This window comes from Anguilla rostrata, chromosome 5 (genome assembly GCF_018555375.3).
Source record: "Anguilla rostrata isolate EN2019 chromosome 5, ASM1855537v3, whole genome shotgun sequence".
NCBI lineage: Eukaryota > Metazoa > Chordata > Actinopteri > Anguilliformes > Anguillidae > Anguilla > Anguilla rostrata.
In genome coordinates, this window is record NC_057937.1 from 33560736 (window position 1) to 33582232 (window position 21497).

General features: G+C 38.6%; 1 protein-coding gene across 1 annotated transcript in view; it reads left to right on the forward strand.

Moving 5' to 3' along the window:
• The first annotated feature begins 8901 nt into the window (after positions 1-8901).
• Positions 8902-21497, forward strand: part of mmp2 (matrix metallopeptidase 2) — a 32272-nt gene continuing 19676 nt past the window's right edge. Inside the window, exons 1-3 of the mRNA XM_064335829.1 lie at positions 8902-9218; positions 15210-15436; positions 19996-20144. Coding sequence (XP_064191899.1) covers positions 9066-9218; positions 15210-15436; positions 19996-20144 — 529 coding nt within the window. The 5' untranslated portion in view covers positions 8902-9065. The remainder of the gene's footprint in view (positions 9219-15209; positions 15437-19995; positions 20145-21497) is intronic.

Genomic DNA, 21497 nt, shown 5'->3' on the forward strand with positions numbered 1-21497 from the left:
TATTTGACCAGGTCTGATTGCGATTTTGCATCACATGAATGAGAGCACAAATAAGGCCTAGTAAAAATATGGTCAGGCAGACATTTTGATGAAAACTCTTTTGTTTTGTTTCATTTGATGAAAATATTACGTAACTGTTTCTCCATGTGTCTGCAGATGTAAATGGGATACATCACATCTTACATCCAACACAGATAGGTTAAGCAGGCTGTGCCAGTCTAATATCAGACAAAATGTTATCGGCGAGTTAAAATCCAGATTAAAAATCTCAAACAAATTCTACGCATATTTGTCTTCGACTTTTAATATTTGTTCATAATACTTTGCCGAAGATCAATGCAAGCTTTGTGCTGGCACTGCTGGCACTCCTAAGCAGCAGTACAAGGCTTAGGCTGGATGATTACCACCATACTGATACCTGTCACTGCACCTAGCGTCCGGCCGGAGCATTAGCACGACAGGGTCATCTCCCTGGTCGTAATCTGCGTAACCCCCTTGGTCTTCTCCACAGCACCGTCCCTGTCCGGCAGAGCAGCGGCGAAGGGGGGATCAAAAAGAATCGTTTCCCGGAAAAGTAATCATCGGATCCTTGTCACCGGGGCCTCGACGTGGGTCAACGGCGGCGTTTAGAGTCGCGGCCACTCCCTAAGCGGTTCCCCGCTCGCAATCCGAGGACGCGCGAAGCAATTTCATACGTCGGCGACGTTCGCAATGCAGCACCTGTGTGATTTAATGGCTGTTCCCTCCACGTCCCCCCCCCCTCCCCCCCCCCCAGCCAGCCCTGCACGCACGAGTATTACCATAATCACACCAGTCAAGCCAGGCATTATTGCTCGGTGGGGAAATCAATGTCCCTCATATATCACAGAGATGTAAAAAAAAATTATCCACAGGATTATATCTTGATATGAGCTTTTATTTACTCGTACTTGTCTAACAGAAAACACCTGCCGCGGTCCAATAAGATCACGGGATTAATCTTAGTAAGACTTAATACACAAAGATGGTCAGACAGGAAATATTAGAAAAATATGAAATATGAATATATTCGTCTTGTGGAATATGAAACATGATTCATCTACCGCAGAGATTACGGCTTGATGTATTGCTGTACTTAGGAATGAGACAAAGTTAATTTCTTAGTAGGCCAAATGTTGCCAGCATATCCGAGGAATAATAATAATTCTTCTGGGAAGCGCATAAATTAAACTTAAGCCTTCTATTCTGTTTGCATATTAATGGTGCAGGTTAACTGGTCCGTGTGCCATCACATCCCTCTGCTCGAGACACAATGGGCTTACTGCACCGTGTGATTTAAATACATAATTTGTTTATTTCCCCCCGTCCCCCCCCCACCCCCCCCACCCCTGCCCCAAAAAAAGAAAAATTCTCTCATTGCAAAACGTACTCACCCTGCAAAATAAGCTTTGCAGTCCATTGCATGTCACTTGCACAAATGATGTCTGTCACTGCTACTTCCCGTATTGCTTTCATTATAATGCCACGGACCGGCTGCCAATCAGAAATAATTCCTGTTCTTGAACTGTACTTAATATTACCTGAAAAGCGAGGGGTGAGAGTGTGATTTATCGTGACAATCCTGCCGTCCCCGGAGGCCTTTGGACCTCCTGCTTCCTGACTTAGGCCTTTTTCAATATCCTGAAAATTTGGAGAAAACGGGCATAGCGTCCGGTGCTCAGGAGGCACGGGGCCGACGGGGTCCCCCACCGCGCTACGGTCTCGGGTCACGCGACACAGGAACGCGAGCGACCCCGCGGCTAAACGTCGGCTTGCGCGTCTCGTCCTGTGGGCGCCGCGCTTCTCCGACGCTCAGCACGCTGCGGCCCTCGTTAAACAGGGCTCCCGCTAGGCTAACCCGAAACAAGGCCACTTCTGTCGGCTGGTGCCACTCTGGGATTAATCTGGACTTCAGCTTCTGCAAAGCCGTGGCGTGTTCTTAGCCGACTGAGACTGGAAACTTGATTCTTATGGGCAAATCTACAGCGGTTGTTGTGGGACAGTGTCCATTGTCGGGTAATGAGACGGCAGGCACAGGTCACAAGATGGATGGTGCAAAAGGAAAAATTGCAATGTACATTATTAAGCAACCGTGATGTGGGCACTCTCACCAGTCAAATGAAACACTGTGCACATTTCATGCATTTTACAAGTCACAGCCGCCTCCAAACTATTGGAGGCCCAAGGCAAAATTACGGACCAGGGGGGCCTTTCCAGACAGGAGTCCTAGGCGATTGTTTATGGCACCCATGCCCAGAATCAGCTCGGTTACTTTACTTTACTTTTTAAGAGTTTATGCATTTCATATTTGAAAATTCTAGGCCACATTTCAAATAAGAGTGGGTTACAGAAAATTAATTTGCTTATTAAACAGATTTAGGAAAGTTGGGGAAAACCACTGATGAATTGAACATCAGGGCTACACTCCTTATTTGAATGCTTAACAGTTGTCAAGAAAGAACAGCAACTGTATTGGATTATCCCTCCAGCATGTCAGTGGAGTGGTATACAGTTTGTTCCTTACTGAGAATGGGAAATAGGCCTTTGTATGGAAAAATATGCTGCCGTGTTTGCTGTGATTTTTTTTTTTTAAGTGCCACATTGAGGATTAAGCATGTTATTTTTCCAAGGTGACTAAGGCGATTTGTTTGAACCACTTCGGATGTGAAGAGATTTTAGTTATAAAAGAAAAAAAAAATTTGCAAAACTCATACTGAGACCAGCTGTTGAAACTTTCCGTTTGATGTGCCATGGACACCTGTGAAATCAAATCAAATTTGGGCCGCATTGTGCACGTGTCCAAAGCACATTAATGCGCTTACCTGAGCGCATTAGCCTACAATATTCCTCAATCAAGGACAGTGACGCTCAGCTCCCTGGTTCTTAAAGACAGCGAAAACCTTTCTTGAAGGACAGTCGAGCAGGGGCATTAAAAACGGATTACCTTCCGATGGCAAATCTGTTTTGCGGCTAAGGACGGACAACATTTAGCGTGTTCCAGTTTGACAGGTAACTTACTGTAGGAATTGAAGAAGCGGCGATTTCTGGCCTCCTGGAGTGCGCCTTCACATCACGCGACTCTTCAGATCTGAGCTCACGACGGCTGGATGAAAAAATCCCTCCTTCAGCAGATCTAGGCTAAGTCACAGAAGCTAGCCGCTCCCTTATGACTGACATAAAATATAAACAAATACATTGGCCTATATAAGAAATAGTAAGTTCTAATACCTAGATTAAATCTAACCAGAAAACATTCCCAATCATATTTTACATTATTATTTTCAGCTTTAGGTGTGCTTTCACATCAACTAAATATAAATTAGACAAAAATGATGTGTAATCCCCAAAAAATAACTTCTTCGAAATAGGCCTACTCATATTAACAGACAATTAATTGACTCATGGCTTCATAAAAACGTTGCTGTTCAGCCTTCTGTATTAAACAAAGATAGCCCTGTTCTCCAATGATTACTTGCAACATGCCAGCATTTAACTTTAAAGAGCATTTTTCAGCATCTATATCTGGTTTTATCTCATTCAGCACTGGGTGTCTTTGCATCCTGGATTATTATTATTATTATTATTATTATACCGTTGTAATTAGATAGATATATCTCTTTCTGGATTGGTATTGTGATATGAGCAACATTTTAATCCTCAAATTACTGTCCTTGTAACATTAGTAAGATTTAACAGTTTGTGGTGCTCGTACTTAAATATAATTAATTTACAGTGCCACGGAATTTCAACATGTTCTTTTAATAAGCACTTATTCAAATAGGTCAGATCATTGGTGCTAACAATGGATTATCTAACGTCAGCCAGCATTCAGTCTAAATTTATTTAAATAAACAAAAATTATACTATGCACAAAAAGGCTATATCAATATTTTTAAAAATAAAGTATCTGCAATATGCCTAATTTGCTTTAAATATATATATATATTAAAATGAGAGAAACTGTAAACATGGAACGTCGACAGGCAGCACACCAATGTTGATTTCGGAGAAAAGCGTTAGCTTCAAGCAGGAGTTGAGGCATTATGTCTGCGGTCAGGGCACGTTTCTACTCTCTGCATCGAACTGCCCCGTCATATTGTAGATCTCCGCTTTAACATAATGAAGTACCCATAATCCTTAATCTAAATAATCGTGTTTTGTATTTTTCACTGTCATTCTGTCCAAGAAAGCAGTCTGAACAACACGTTAGGAGAGAGGCCTCCGAGGAAAACTAAATAACAGCGTCGGCCATTTACGTACCTGCATTTCTTCAGTGCTGCCACTGAGTGGTGTACGCTGGAGCTGAGCAGGCTGTCCCGAATTGATATTCAAATCATTTGCATGCTGTTCTCGTCAAAAGCGTTTCTTTTCATTCCTGCAGAGGCTTTTTGGCTGATTACAATATCCAATTGCGTTTTCGAAGAGCTAAAGCCAACCTTCGCGATTGCCAAAAATGTGATTAATTTTAAAAAAAAGAAAAGAAAGAAAAACAGCTGTAGAACACAATTGAGACGGAAGACGGCCCCTAGAGACATAGCTTCATCTATTCATCCCAAATAATGAAACTGGTTATTTCACCTGTTTACTGTACAAGCACTGTTAAAAGAACAGCAATAATAATAATAATAATAATAATAATAAGCAGGAGAAACATCATAAAATGAAATTAAAAATTTTCATAGACATAGCCAATACTTCCAATAAATTAAGTACTTTTTCTCTTGTTGTTTCAGCAGTCACTTTTTTAGCGAAGCCAAGTCAAAATGCAGATATCTGACACTGACAGTAATTACACCATATTGTAAAAGACACTCTGGCTCTAATTCTTAATGTACCCATAAATACAACATGTATACAATAATGGACTTATGTTCAGTAATTCATCTTTATGTTTATGAAAGGTTATATATCGTGCAATGTGCCAGGTTGTAAAGTACTTAACAAAATTAACTTGTTTCATTTAATAACATCTCAGCCAAGATTCTGTTGACTTCATTTGCTTAATTTGCTTAATAATAGTTTGATTATGTGGGTAACTGGGATTCTTTTCAAAACACGTATTAATTATCAATACAATGTCTCTGCTTGTCCTGTTCTAATGTTAGTCCAATACTAATATCTTGTATCTAGCATTCCATTATTTGATTACATGAAGCATGTATGCACATCTTCACTGGGTTGTTAAAAGGTAGGCCAACTGTTAATGGGAGCCCTATGATTTGCATGCTACTGCTCCATGTTTCTTTGTGCCTTGTTAGCCTTGTGGGAGATTTTACAATTTGTCATTATTTTAATTCACTTTTTTATATATATCACACACCTCGATAGACAGCAATATATACACACGCATGAACACACACACACACAAACAGAGGAGGAGACAAGACTGAGGGAGAGAAATAAAGGGAGTAGAGTAATGCTAGTGCTGTATGCAAGTCACTCTTGTCTAAAGGAAGCTTGGCAGTCAGCAAAAACAGAATAAAAGAAACAATTTGCATGCAAATCAAAGTTTACCAGTTCAATCTCCTTATGTCTGACATCCATATGCACGTAGACGGTTTACTTAGCGCGAATCAACTCCACACATTATCACATTTTGTATTCCAATTGAAAGTGGATGCACATTTAATCACCAACTTAGCTACTCTACAAGAAGATGAGAGATTGTTGTGTGTCGGAGCTGGAAATGGCACCATGCATCAGGTTATGAAGTATAGCTCATCTCCAAAGTGACAAGGCCAGGATGTTTTTGGTAAATTGATTTTACATTTGTTTAAAAGTAACAGCTTGCTATACTGAATATATCACCACTATCACTATGAATATGAATATATCACTATGTGCATACAGGGTACTATATACATAGAATGACATCAAAATATTTCAATGACATGAAATACCGCAAAATTCCATTTGAAAGCTATTTGTCTGTGAGATCTTTCTACTACATTACCTGGTTAGTTTCATAAGGACTCTACATTCATATATTGTTGACAGTAATCTTACTTTAGACAAACAGGGGAGTTCAAACAGGGATCTCAACCTGAAGTCCTGGATTAAAGCTATGCCTGCTGGTTTTTGGTGTGTTTCAGCACTTAAGTGATTTATCTTTATAAGTCTTGGCTCGGCTAGAGTTCACACATCACACCTACTGGGTCTAAATTGACTGCTGATTGAAAGGAAACCCCATAGACCAGAAGAAAATTTGGCACTCCAGGACTGGTACTGGACATCACTTAGAGTGACTAAGTGTGGCACAGTCCATGGGGCAGCCAACTCTCATGCCATATATGAGTCCCCTCTGCAGTTGGGTTTTGATCTCTCGCCCCATAGCAGCTGCTGAGCTGTGGCCCCTCTCGATCTCTTACTCTCTCTGCTCTCTCCCTGTCTGAATAGAAAATTAAAAGGGACAAGAACTGCAGGCCACCATGATTGCCATCTCCTCCAAACATCATCTTTCAAAGGTTACGTAATATGCTGCACCACTAGAGGGCAGAAATGATAGAATTTTCATCTCACAAAATCTAATCTGTAGTGCTGAGAAAAAGTATTTGCCCCTTTTCTGATTTTTGCCATTTTTGCCTATTTTTACATTTAATTACATTAAAACATTTTGTGGGTTCAAGTAGTATTTAAATTGAATCTGAAATATAAAAAACACATCAGATTGTTGCTTCTTTTATTTGTTGAATGTGTCAGCTAATCAAACATGCAATCTTCTGCTGTGAAAAAGTTATTGCAATAATGCAATCAAAGGGATAATTAGAGTCAGCTGACTGAACACAGCCTGGCTTGATTATGGCCAGAAATAATGTTTATTGATGATTAGCTAATCATCAATTACATTAAATTATTATTAGGAAAAATGATGATTAGTTGTTTGATGATTAAGCTTTGATTGCACTGAAATATGTCATACTGTTTAATATAACTATAGATATATTATACACTTACAAGGAGCACAGTTGGGTCATGCAGCAAGACCATGCTTGACACATAAGCGAGTTTCCATCAGAATGGCTGGAAAAAAAAAACACAAAAAAACAACAAATTTAATGTTTTGGAAAGACCTAGTCAAAGCCCAGAACTAAATCTATTTGAGATGCTGTGGCAGGTAGGTCCTGAAACTAGTAGTTTGTGTTTGAAAATCCACACATGTTAAATTAAAGCAGGTATGCATGGTAAACTAAGCTATAATTTCTCCACAGTGATGTGAAAGATTGATCATGAACTACAGGAAGCATTTGGCTGCAGTCATTGCAACCAGCTATTGTAAAGAAGCAATTATTTTTTCACACAGGGGCAATGGGTGCTGGATAACTTTGATTAAATAAATTAAACAAGTATATTATTTTGTGTCCAGACGTCTAGGTTGAGACGCTTTGACATAAAATGACTAGATTAACCCCTATATAGCTCTCATTTTAACCGAATATGTCCTAGTCAGCTAGAAAACCTTCACGTTTCAAACAAATGTTGCCATGTTTTCATCTGAAAGCCTGAATGGCATTTCACCAACTTTCCACTCGGTATGTATGAGAATAACCCATAGAATGGATAAATAGTTGAAAGATTGAAACCATGGAGACTATTAATACTAGACTCAATTGTAGTTTATATTATTTCATAGTGTGCAACGTGCAGGCAAGCTCTGAGATTGACTATGATTTACACTGGCCATGGCACCGGGAAGCAGCACTTCTATCAGCACTTCTATTTGTGATGCCATGTCATAAAGGACTCAACTGTTCATTTGGACTGGTGTTCTAGGCCTAGCACTGTACTTCTAGTCTTGTTGTTTGCACTTGCTTGTAAGCCACTCTGTATAAAAGTGTCTGCCACAAACATGCCAGTTTGTCTTTAAACAACATTTAAATGGCAAAGCCATTTCATGCCAGCCGTTCTACTACCACAGTTTCATGGCCACCTTCCCCGACCACCACTATCACCCCTTTTTAAATGACACTTGTACTAATGAATAATACCTCATTGGCATTATGTCCTTTACCAATAGGTATATGTAACTGGGGAATATATACTTGTCAAGTGCAAAATGGTATCCTATTGACCACTCTCATTCTGAAAAGATGAATCTCTAGATAATGAGATTAAAAGTGAAAAGTGTCCACTTGAATGCTAAATTATAATAGGATATATGACCAGTGACCTCTTATTTTCAGTATTATTAAATCTGATAAAGTAGAAACAGAAAACACAATAATTGTATGAACTATCATTCATTTTTAAATATTTTGCATGGCTCAACATAAATACAGACTACACATTTGCTATATTCATCCTTCCATATATTTTTTTATTTCGTTTTGCAATATTCCATTATATTTCCATAAGACTACCACAAGATGGAGACATTTCACTTCATAAAAACGCTTTTATTTTACCAGTGTCAAAGGATGGCACGTCGTAACTGGTTGCTTTCTAGTGCAAACGCTTCGTCTTTACATCATTACGAGTGGTTATAGATCCAAAGGCTTCTATGCTTTAGTTAAGCGATTTGTAGTGATAGATTATATGGCCTATGCACCCCTGTTTTTAAATCATTAGAACATACGCCAGTGAGCATAGCTTGGAAGTTATTAGCAAACAATTGCAATATAAAATAAATTGGGAGGTATCATCAGTCCATGAAAGTTGTAGTTCCGATTAATCTTTTTTTTTTTTTTTTTTAACAGAATTAAAAAAGTTTTCCTACACCTAGTAATCGTAATTCAACGAGTAACTGAAACTACACCTTGTTGATACTATTGTAAGTTAATGAGCAGCTCGCAGGATACAGTGGTGGGCGCACACGTTTGCGCGTCAGTGGAAGCTGCGTCTCCAATTTCATTCCCCCAAAATGTCTAGAATTTGGAGACTGCGCAGTCTGGACACACTTTCAGTGAGCAGTATCAAAAAACTGCAAGAGCAAGCAAATCTTAGACTATCGCAGAAAGGGAGGATGTGCACATAGGAAAATAAAACTTGTAATTGCTGCCTGAAGCGCACGAACCAGCAACCCTGCCGCCTGCTTAGACATTCGGACAAAAATGACGAACGACAGTTTTTTCACGTATAGGCACTTTCTTCTAAAAGTGTTTTTGTTGCAGTTTGTTTGTTTTCAGCTAACGTTAGCGGCACCATCTCCAATAATAAAGTTTCCTGGCGATACTACCCCAAAAACAGACAAAGAAGTCGCGCTGGTAAGTTTCTCCGTTCCAAAACAGGTCACTCTTCTTTGATGACTTTCGAAGAATTTAATGTCTGAGGGTGTATTATGTATTCTGTGTATTAAACTGAGAAGCCTTTGTTTAAAAAGTTAATATAATGTTGTATTTATCGGATGGGGATTGTTCTGTCTAGAATTTGATCGTATTCTAGCCTAATTATGTTGCCTCTAGACAGCATATCGCAGAAATTATAGCCTCACACACTTTGCTCGTACAAAGAAAAATACATATTAGCAAGGAAAAACAACTGAGCTATGTCCAAGATACTAGAGACTCTGCCCCAAAACGGAGGCACGCGCGCGCGCACGCACACACACACACACTGCATTACATTAATTTATCAGGCGCTCTTACCTAAAGCAGCTTACATTACAGAACAAGAAATAGCTGTCCAAACCCGAATACCGTATTAAAAAATGCACAGATGATGTGTTCTATATATACTGACTTTTTTTATTCAAGAATTTTACTATGATAGATATTCGGAGAATATGAGACTGAATGAGGCATTGAATGGAAAATGATACAACGACAATTTGTCGTGCGCAACAAAACTCTCGTTTTAATTATTTTCTCGACATATCGATGAACATATTGAATACCATTGCAACCTCAACAGATAACCCCTCCATCCACCCAACCCGTCCCCCGTTATTTTATTTTTTAGCCGGGCCGCTTGCCAATATTCGCGGAGAATTCCAGCTTTGTGAATTTGCATGGTTAGCACTTCAGATAACTCATGATGGAACTGCGTGTGTATATATTGTCTTGATTTTCTTCATAATTTTAAATTCGTAATCAAACAATATATATGTGGTTAAAGTGCAGATTCTCAGCTTTTATTAAAGGGTATTTTTATACATTTACACCGTAATGATTGGGACAAATGGCTTCGTTGGTGTTTCTGATTAGTCAGGTGTGTTCAGTTTCTTCTTTAGTGCAGGTATAAGAGAGCTTTCAGTATCTAGTCTTGATTCTAGGCTTTTGATTGCTTTTGGAGTCTATTATTGGCATTTCTCAACATTAGAACCAGAGGTGTGTCAGTGAAAGCCAAGAAAGCCATTATAAGGCTGAGATATTAAAAAACAGTGACATAGGCCAAACCTTAGGGTTATCAAAATCAACTGTTTGGAACATCATTACGAAGAAGTGGAGCACTGGTGAGCTCAGGAGTTGCAAAGGCCATAGTTGGCTAAGGAAGATCTCTACTGTGGATGACTGCTAAATTCTCACCATAATTAAAAAAAACATTTGTCAGAAAAGTCAGAAACACTCTTCAGGCAGTAGGCATTAGGCATGGATGTGTCAGTGGCTGCTGTCTCCAGAAGACTTCACAGAACAGAACTACAGAGGCTACACTGCAAGATGCAAACCCTGAGTTAGCTACAAAAACAGGATGGCCTGGTTATAGTTTGCTAAGAGTTCTGGAAAAAGTCTTGTGGGCAGATGAGATCAAGATTCACATGTTTTACATTGATGGCAAGAGTAAAGTCTGGAGGCTAAAGGAAATTGCCCAAGATCCAAAGCCTACCACCTCATCTGAAACATGATGGTGGGGGTGTCATCCCATATAAATCCAACTAAACATGTGTTTCTTATGGTAAAATTTATATAATCTGAAATAAAATAGTAATATTTTGTATTTGGTTGCGAGTCCTTTACATTTGATGACTACCTGAAGTCTTCAACCCATAGACATCACCAGACGCTGGATGTCTTCCCTGGTGATTCTCTGCCAGTTCTGTACTGCAGTCATCTTCAGTTTCTGTTTGTTTCTGGGACATTTTGTTTTCAGTCTTGTCTTCAGCAAGTCAAGGACATCACACTTTATTTGCCCTGACAACCTTATTGGTCACTTTAAAAGTTTGTTTCAAGTCATTGCCCTGCCATCCAATGATTTTTGAGGCATTTGGTGGGATCTGAGCAGATCACATGTTTCTGTACACTTCAGAATTCATTCTGTTGCTGCAGTCTGCAGACAGTTACACTATCATTGAAGATAAGTGGGCTAATTCAAGTGGTAGCCATACATGTCCAAGCCATAGCACTACCTCCACCATGTTTCACAGATGAAGGGGAATGCTTTCTCCACACTCTCCTCTTTGCATCACTTTGGTACAGGTTAATATTCAACTGTCCATAAGACTTTGTTCAAGAACTATACAGTCTTTTTAAATGTACTTTTTTTTTTAGCTAACTCTACCCTGGCCATTCTGTTCTTGTGAGTTCCAGTGGTTTGTATCTTGCGGTTAACCCTCTGAGATTATGCTGGTGAAGTCTTCTGTATGTGGTAGATCTATGCCTACATCCTGTAGAGTGTTTTTAATCTGTTTGACAATTGAAAACGGTTTTTTTCCCACACAATTGAAAGCATTCTTTTTTGGTTCATCCGCTACAGTGGTCTTCTAACCAGGTCGTTTGCTATTGCTGAGGTCAGCAATGCATTTTTGCTTACTCACACTGTATCAGTGTACTGTATCAAGAAGTTGGTTTTGACACACCCAATGTTTTGGCTATGTCTCCGATTCATTCAAATTTTTAAGCCTAATAATGGCATGCTTTATGGGCATTGGCACTTACTTCATCCTCATGTTGAGAGAGAACAGCAAGGTCCAAATGCAAATTCCATACCTTAAATCAACTCTGGACCTTTTGTTCGGTTCCTTGTGCAAGTACTAAAGACACACTGCTGGCCAAGAAACAGCAGAGTTGCCAATTGTCCAAGTACTTTTCCTCTCCTTAAGTGGAGGTATTATGTATAAAATCAGGTAGATGGCAGTCTAGGAAAATTGTTGCACCAACAAATTCATCCATTTACTATTTAATATGATGCTACACTGCCAGCACCTGATTGTTTTCAGCCAAACACTTTTCAAACCGGAGAAACATGGCCTGTTCATAAACTCTCTTGTATTCAACCTAAACGCTCCACTAAAGTATGTTTCTGAAAACATTTGAGGTGAGAAATAGGCTATGTAATTGCAGAATCTTGGTTCGCATTTGATTTTGCCTTGTTTGACAGTTTGATGCGAGTTTCATGAGCCTATGTGTAAATAATTTGCATATAGAATACTTTATTCAAATGAGATGGACACACCTACTCCACTCTTAGAAATTTCCAGGTGCAGTGTTCAGTACACACAGAAGGTTCCAGCCGATGGACACTAATGTTAACAGGAGAAGACTGTTGTGTTGTTTAGCGAAACTGTTGTTAAACTGCACCGCACCTACTAGCACTTGAAGAATGCAACTATAAAGGAACCCGTTCCCCTCACTACAGTGAAATGGCAACTACGAAAAAGCCCTTGCTATGTGATGTTAACAAAAAGAAACAACTCCTGTGGGCCAAGCATTATCAATATTGGACCCAAAAGACTGGGAAAAGGCAGATGCACATAAAAATAGTCTCACCGCATGTTTGTTATCACAAATAGCTAGCTAGCCAACTATTTCATTATAAGCAGTGGCTGAACTATAAATGTAATCATTATCAGAGATATGGAACAAAAAGTGTCCCTATAAGTTCAATACGGAAGACCCCTTTTACTTTCAAATTATGGGACGATTAAACAGAGCACATACATAGGAACTGGAGAGGGTAGGAGGGGCCAGGTGGTGAAGCCTAGGAAGTAAAGGGAAACAGCCTCTACTGCGCATGCTTGAGGGCAAAAACGCTTGCTGCCCATTGTATTCATTGTAGAAATCCAAGGTGATTGAACTACCAACGAAAATATCATCGGTCAATTGTTTGTGATCATAAATGTCATTATTTGTGGAAGTTTTGGTCACTATTTGGTCAAAATGCATATTTTATTCCATATCTACATCTGATTTTTATATGAAATGTAATGATTATTAATCAAGTTTCAAAATACTGTCAGGGACATTTTATTTTGCCTTCAAAGGTCTGATATTCCCCAGTCATTTTAATGAAAGCTCCAATGTTTTCCCCCAGCATGAGCAGTACAGCCTTACTTCCAGGACTTTACAAGCTTAGGTTAGCTGAAGGCATGCTTGCTGGTCTAGTTAAGTATGTCTACACAATTAATGCCTTGTTCACAATTGACATATGCTTGCTCTGTTTACTTCGCTGGAAGTTATTTAAGTCAATGGAGGACCTCCGTAACGGAGTGGAAATACAACACCCCCTAGGAGACGACAGCTCTGTTGACTACAAAATGGCTGATGCGATGAAAAGATTTTATCTTTGCGCTGGCAATGAACCAGGGTGTGTCCCCACCGCTTTATTATTCTCCTTTCCTTGTCTCTTTTCCTAGTATGGAAGGCCAAATGGGTCACAAATATGTGGAATTTGCATCTGGAATCATTGGCTCATTCCAATTCTTTATTTTATGTCCTTGCTTCCTTTCCTTGCTCCTAGTGCCAGAGAACGCAAGGAAAGGACGCTGGGATGGAGGAATCAAGGAAATATGTATAAGCCAATTGGAACATCCTTGCTCTTTCAAGCGTCAGTTTGAAGCCACATCAATTACAGACTAACTAGCTAGCTATGAAGGTAGATAACAAGGCTGTAGCTGCATTTAACATCTAGCAGCTAGCTGCTAACTTGCTAGATGATAAAGCCAGCTACAGAGCCTTGTTAGCTACCTTCATACCTAAGAAAGCTACATACGATGCTGCCAGTTAACTAACATACCAGTAAGTTGTACATACGCATGCGCAAAACAATGTGCCGAAGTACACAATCATGTGATAGCATTTTATCCAATGACGGGTCGATACATGCAAATGACACCTGAACTGGAAACAGTGATGCCATTTTTGCAATTTCACCATCCTGGTAATTACACTGGTCAGAATCCATCATTTTCACAGGAAGTAATCAAACCATGAAGAAGAAGAAGATGAAAATATACAATGGTTTGCTTTCCATGAATGAATCAGCAACTTAGGAAATGTTTTTACCTTATTTTCCACAGTTGGTTGGCAACCTTAAATCAAGCTATAACTATAGTAGTTAGTAGGCAGTGGCTGGACATATCCCTTAACACTGCAAGTATGATACTGTAACAGTTGCTTTGCTAGCAGTTTACAATAAAAATGATCATTTTCCATGTTTGTTTTATTGAGCCAGACTGTTGATGCACATTAATTTAGAACAATGATTTGAAAATGAAAATAATGCACACCTCCCAGCAAATTCTCAAAATTCAGTATTTAAGCAAGAGACAAACCAGGTGGAATGCACTTTTGAGCCATTGCACTAATTTATTAACATAAAAAGAAAGAAGCTTTGATTCAAGCACAGGAAAAACAAAACGCTCTTTTTGTACCCAATTTGCGGCCCCTGATGCAAATCTAATACACCGGAAACCAACGGAATCTAACTATTTCCTGGCTATTTCCCTGTCCAATGCTGACTAACTGCCTCAACACCAGGAAGTCATTTATGACCATTAACTTGACCATTAACACAATAAGCGGCTAGCCTCTGAGTCAGCTATATATATATGTGTGTTTTTTCCCTCGGTGTACTAAAAGTAAAATACGTGGTTTTTATAAATATGGTAAATGTCATGCACATTTGAGAGATTCTGCACAGTAAAATGTCCAGTGTTAATTCAACTTTAACAGTGTACATATGAGGGTCCATATGTACTCTGTGAGAGTTGATTTAACACTGAAAATGATTTAACACACTGAGAGGAGTGTGATATGTCTGTTATCACATGCCTTTGTCAGCTCCACTACCACCATGTCACATCCAAGTTACACTACTGATGAGGAGTGATGAGACAGCTCTGAGACTTTTTTCATCCAGCCTCACTGCTCTCTGATTATATTGTAATTTACTCAGACAGAAGTGAAGTTAAGATTTCAGCACTTGACTTACAGAAGGAAGACATATTTACTTCCCGGTATGATTTAATCGAAGTACTTATGATCTTTGACCTTGCATACGGTGTCCACAGTTCTCTAATACCCTCCTGTCTCTCTTCAAAGCATTACCTGAACAAGTTCTATGGATGCCCAAAAGACAGATGCAATCTCATGGTGCTTAAAGACACGTTGAAGAAGATGCAGAAGTTTTTTCAACTTAAAGAGACCGGGGAGATTGATCAGAAAACTGTGGAGATCATGAAGAAACCTCGTTGTGGTGTACCGGATGTGGCCAACTACAACTTTTTCCCAAGGAAGCCCAAGTGGGGGCAGGATGCAATAACATACAGGTATGAAACGTCAGCTTTCATTGTGTTGTGTTGAGTTGTATTGAGATTAACATAAACATAGACACAACATTGGTTCTTTGTCCTTTGTCCTTGTGTTGTATGGAGATACGCATGCAGCAGGTAGATATAACATTGGCTTTGTCCTGCATGGAATGTAGAGGCAGACAGCCAGAAATAATTTTTGTTTTATTTTGTTTTTTAATGCACTTGTTTGTGAATTGGTAAGAACTCTACTTGCCTGAACTAAATTTATTCTGTCCCTATGTTATGATGTGCCTAAAATTAAAGAATGAAAAAATAAAACATTTAACTTATTTCATATTTAGTATAATTAATATTATTCTACATATTATTAATATTAGAATAATTAGATTAATTTGATTAGATTCGATTTTGGAAAAGAAATAACCACTTCATTAAATAGTTGTTTCACATAGATAGCCATGAGAGTGCCTATGTCACTGTGATTGCTTCACACACACCGCAAATGTTAAAATGGCTACCTGCTTTGTCATCACTATGAACTATGTATGAATGTAATTTATTTTTTTCATTATTTTGTGATCTGTCACTTTGTTTACTTTATGATGTTTTGACAGGGACAGTAGCATTGAACCACATTCATAAACATACACATAAACATACTAAAGATAGTTATTGAGCTCAATTTAATCTTTCTGCAGGTTATATGTGTTTTCAAGTGATGTTTTAAGGGATGTAGAATGCAAGACGTATGTATTGAATGATTTATTTTGGCCGCAAAGGCAGAAATAGTGAGAAACTGAAGACTTGTTTGGCCATGTCCCTTTCAAAATGGGTGTCTTGGACATCTTGGCCAGTGACATAGCATAAGGGACTCTTCTGTGAAACTAGCCAAGTAATATAACATAAGTTAGTCAATCTGTGAGTTGTTGTAGAGGTTTAGGCAGCTAAGAAGTTATATCAGTTTAGTGAAACATAGGGAACATAGCAGAGTCTGCACTAAAAAGAAAATAAATATAATCTCTCTTTTTTATGCTTTATGGTTTTAACTAGCTACAGTATATGGATAGCTAGCAATATGACTCCATGAGGTATTTTATTATTATTATTATTATTGTTGTTGTGGCACTAACTTACATTTAGGGCTTTAATGATGATTCACATTAAATGATGACGCCCATACAGTCAATTGTGTGTCACTTGCATTGTAGCTAATGATCATTAGCTATCATAATGTTCTGCATAAGACTCGACTTCTATGTTATTTTGGCAGCGCCTAACAGAGATGTGAACAAAATTAATAGTAAATTAGCCATGCATCTTCACGTTCCCAATTGGGCACATGGCTAACCTGTCTTACATTTGCTTTTCCTTGCCCCAGGAAAGCGTTGCTGTTAAACTGTGCTTGTGTCTGCTTTGTTTCCTTTGGCGATTAAGGTACCGCTAGCAAGACCAGTGACTGTTCTTTGTATTTTGAAAGGGACTTTGGTGGTGCAGATTTTTAAACATGGCGGTTGAAATAAAACACTGCAAGTAGTCCACCAATCTGAAATTTTCAGCGCTTGCGCCCCACCCCAAAGGTTCTGGTACTTTTGGAAAGTACTACCCCCCGAGCAGGAATGTTTTTGGGGGTAAAATAAAGCCCCCGGAACTAAATTTAGACCCTAGTTCCTGCGGTCGAAACGCACTGAGTTCCTCAAAAGGTTCCTAGTTCCGGGGTAAAGTTCCTGCGGTGGAAACACGGCTTTGGTAAAACTTTCTGCTAAACAAATAATATGTTCAATATATTAAAAGTTCACAGAAGTAATATTTATTTTACATTGCATTGTTATTTATGTACTAGTTCCTTTATTCAGGGTCATGTATGCCACACACGTTTGTTCCAGTTGAATTGCATTTAGTACACGTACAATTCAGCAAAGCAACATCTTATAGAATATGCAGTAGTCAGTATATACATTACTGTGCAACATGGTATAAGACAGGGATCTTGCTTGTTGCATCAATTCTGGTTGGTTGTGAGGGTGCTCATCAACCCTTTGAAGAGTAGATTTTTTAAAAAAAATCTAAATTCAAGTCTGTTCTAGAACGCCGTTGCTTTCAAATAACAGTAGTGATTGTTTTATCAGCATTAGAATGTTCAGTTAGAACAGCATTAGAATATTCTAATGATATATTTGTGATCTCATACCTAAAGGGTTAAATTTCAACAGTTATATGGCTAAAACATGATAGTGGAAAAGCTTTTGTAACCGGTCATTAAATTAAGTACTGGTGTGCTGCTTCGCAACATGACCTCTAGCTATGCAATGTTCTTTTTGCCTCGAAAAATAATGTGGTTCATTTAAAAAGTAGGAAAACTCACCTCATTTCATAGCAGCGATTCCTCTTGTTGATAAGGAAATTTCAGCCTACCTGCATCAGTTGTGCAGTCCTCCAGCACAGTAGCTGTAGCAGCTGAGCTGGTGTTTCAGATTTTAGAGCAGAAATAGGGCATTCAGTTGGCATTGGGTTCAGAGGACCGTCGTGATTGTTAGTCTCCGGCCCGCCTTCCCAAATGTACAATTCCTCCACTCATTTGACTTTTTCTTATATATTTAATTTATGTTAACTTGCAATTGGTGCTTTGTTAATGTAGCACTTTCATTTTCCGGTCTGGGAATGTTAGAGAGGTCTGGCGCTGTGATGATGAGATTGTGAGTGTCTACCATCATGTTTACTTTTAGTTAAGTGTTCAAGTTTCCTATGCACAACATTTAATGTATGTTCTTCTGATTTTCGTTAAAGTGTTTTCTTACATTTCATTTTGTGTACATGTTAATGTTGTCATCATCTCATTTATTATATGTTTTCTTTGCCTCTTTCAGTGCTGCATTTTTGGTCATAAAGTTGCAAATACCTCACCCTCATTTTTATTTTAAGTTATTTCCATACATTGCACATCATATATTTTATTCATATCAATGGTCTATGTTTGATAAATATTTATTAATTACTGGTGAAAGTGAGTAGGCATTCACTGCTGTCTCCTCACTTCCTGGTTTACAAAGTGGGGCTGGTGTGCACCCAAACCCCAGTGTTCATGGAGACTAGGAAAGAGGCTAGGTATATGAGAGCGGTTCTCAGGTAATACACCTAAGTGTATGGTTGTTAGTGTTATGCTCAGTTTAGTGGGTTTCATTTAATAAGGGTACTGTTACAGTGAGCTCCATAATGTCTGGGACAAAGACTTTTTTCTTGAATGTGGTCTGTACTCCATAGTTTTAGATTTGTAATTTAAAAAATTCACAAGTGGTTAAAGTGCAGATCCTTAGTTTTTATTAACGGGTATATATTTTGGTTTTACCATGTAGAAATTACAGCACTTTTATGCACAGTCCCCCCATTTCAGTGCACTGTAATATTTGGTGCTCTGAAACATAATGAGAAACACCTGTGAGGCCATTTGTCTCAAACATTATGGTGCCCTGATATGGGGGACTATGTATAAAAAGTTCTGTAATGTCAACATGGTAAAACCAAAGTGTATATAAAAATACATAAGAAAAGCTGAGAATGTTTGCTTTACATCTGAATCATTTGTTTATGATGGTTGTTCTAAAATTGTGGAGTACAGAGTCAAATCAATAAATAATATCTCTTTTTCCCAAATATCATGGAGTTCACTGTATATAACTGAATTTAATTTAGTGTTGTTTTTACAAATATTACTTATGTTATTGCTTTTGATAGATATTGAGATGGAATTTTCATGAAGTAGGAATACCTGTGGTTAAGAGGGCTTGGTGTTGCCCAGAGTTGATTCAGCACCACTTCTCGGCATATAGGCAATCTGGCTTGGGCTCTCGACGAGTGAGCATTCAAAAATAGCTGAGTATAGCTTTAGTGTGTTCTATCAAGTAACGGAAGAGACCAATGACTGGTCAATAGTAACACTGACTTAAAGTGCATTTTTTATTGTCTTACATTTTTGTCCCCCCCACATTTGATTACCTAATTGTTATTTACTCACTCTTCTTCAGGTAAAAAATAAAATTGCTGATTCAAATTCTCACTGGAATACTTAAGCAGCATCTAGGTTTACTATTTGGAAAATTGTCTTACATCTTTCTTCCAAACGTATAGTTTGTGATGGTCTTAATGCTTTGAAATACTGACAGAAATGAATTAATAGACAAAGGTTTTGGCAGACTGGTGTTTACATTTTCTGCTGTTTTTAATGCTTCCCTTACACTTGTCTATCCTCTAATGATCAGTAAATATATTCAATCAATCAATCAATCAATCAATCTTTAGCCCAATGTGCTGCACATGACCGAAAGACAATGCTACAAAAACAAAAGTAAACAAACAGAGGTGAGAAAAGGCACAAAAAAGCAAAACAACAAATAAAAGAATTGCCATTTGATTGGATAACTGTATGCTTTAAGTTTTAAAAAAATATGTTAAATAAAAATGACCTATTTAAAAGAATCGGGATGTATTAGGAGCACCATTTAACGTAAACTTATTTGAAGCTCTGTAATGTTTTGCTTCAGAACCTTTTGGAACAACCTTTGCTTCATTCCCCTTCCCAGGATTCTCGGGTACACTCCCGATCTGGACGAGGAAACCGTGAACGACGCCTTTTTCCGGGCTTTCAAAGTGTGGAGCGACGTCACCCCACTCAAGTTCACTCGCTTAATGGATGGGGAAGCTGACATCATGATCAATTTTGGACGCAACGGTACGCTCTTGTCTCGCCGACCCCTTCCTAGCTAAACCATCACACTCAAGCAGAGGTCAAGAGTCTACTTGTTGGTTCACAGTTGAGTTTATGAGTTTGGCTAACATATAAAACAGTTCGAAATGACAGCAGTCTGGCAACCCTGATGCTGTGAGACAGTGCGGTGAGAGAAAGGTGACTGTTAACCCGATTGGTGGTCGGAGATAGCCAAGAATTACGTGCACGGGTGGCGGTTATTTCACGTCTCGTACGGCAAAGCTGTGATTAAGCTATAATTAGTCTGCAGATTTATGTGGATTGCGGTCTGTGTAGACAAGCTTTTGCGCCACTCAAGATCTGCTGTCAGACAGTTACCATTAATGTGGGGCCTCTGTCTCTGGCTTGCCTCATCTTGGTGATTGCAGTTTTAGCCAAGTTCATTTTAGTCAGCGGAGGCTGACATAGAAATGGAAGACAAACAACCTGGGTTCAGTCAATGTTTATGCTTTGCTTTAACCTATGCATGAATTCATGTGTTACTTTTTTCAATGTAGACACAGTTTGTTTAACTTATATTTGTGCATACTGAATTTGCAAGAATGTCGTTTTAAAGAAATAACCTACACATATGCAAAATTGTGATTCAAAGTTAAGGACAAAGTTGTTGCCAGAACCCTGGTAGAACACATATTGCTGTTTATACTCAAAAACAGATGTGCGAGTCTTGTATTGATGAAAACCTATTACACGTCTATGATCTAATGTCTGTCTGGCACATCGACATGCATATTTAACTAGACAGGAAAGCACACCGTCAGCTACCCTAAGCTTGTGAAACCCCGGAAGTAAGCCTGAACTTTGCATGCATTGGAGCTCCCTTTAAAGTGAGTGGGAAACATAACACTTTTAAGGGAAAAATAAAACTTCTCTAATGGTATTTTGAAATTCGATTAACAATCATTATGTTTCAGATGAAAAGCAGATTGTGAAAATTATACTTTAATAAATATTTAATTATTTTTAATAAAAACAACCATTGTTTCACAAACTGCAACAAATAATGAAATTTATGATAACAAAAAAATTGACCTATGAGGTTTTGTTTGGTTGTTATATCACATTGGTTTTCTACATTGAATTCAATGGGGAAGCAAGTTCTTTTGAACTCTCAACATGCGCAGTAGAGGCTGTTTCCCATTACTTCATTGGCTTCACCACCCGGCCCCTCCCACCCTCTTCAGTTCCTGTGTACACTCTATGGTCTGGTAGCATTTTAAGCCTTCCTGGAGGGTATTTCATGAAACAGGAGTTAGTTGGCTGAGTAAAACTCGGAACAGCTCTTTACTTCACTCCATGTTCCAGATTTGGTAAAGT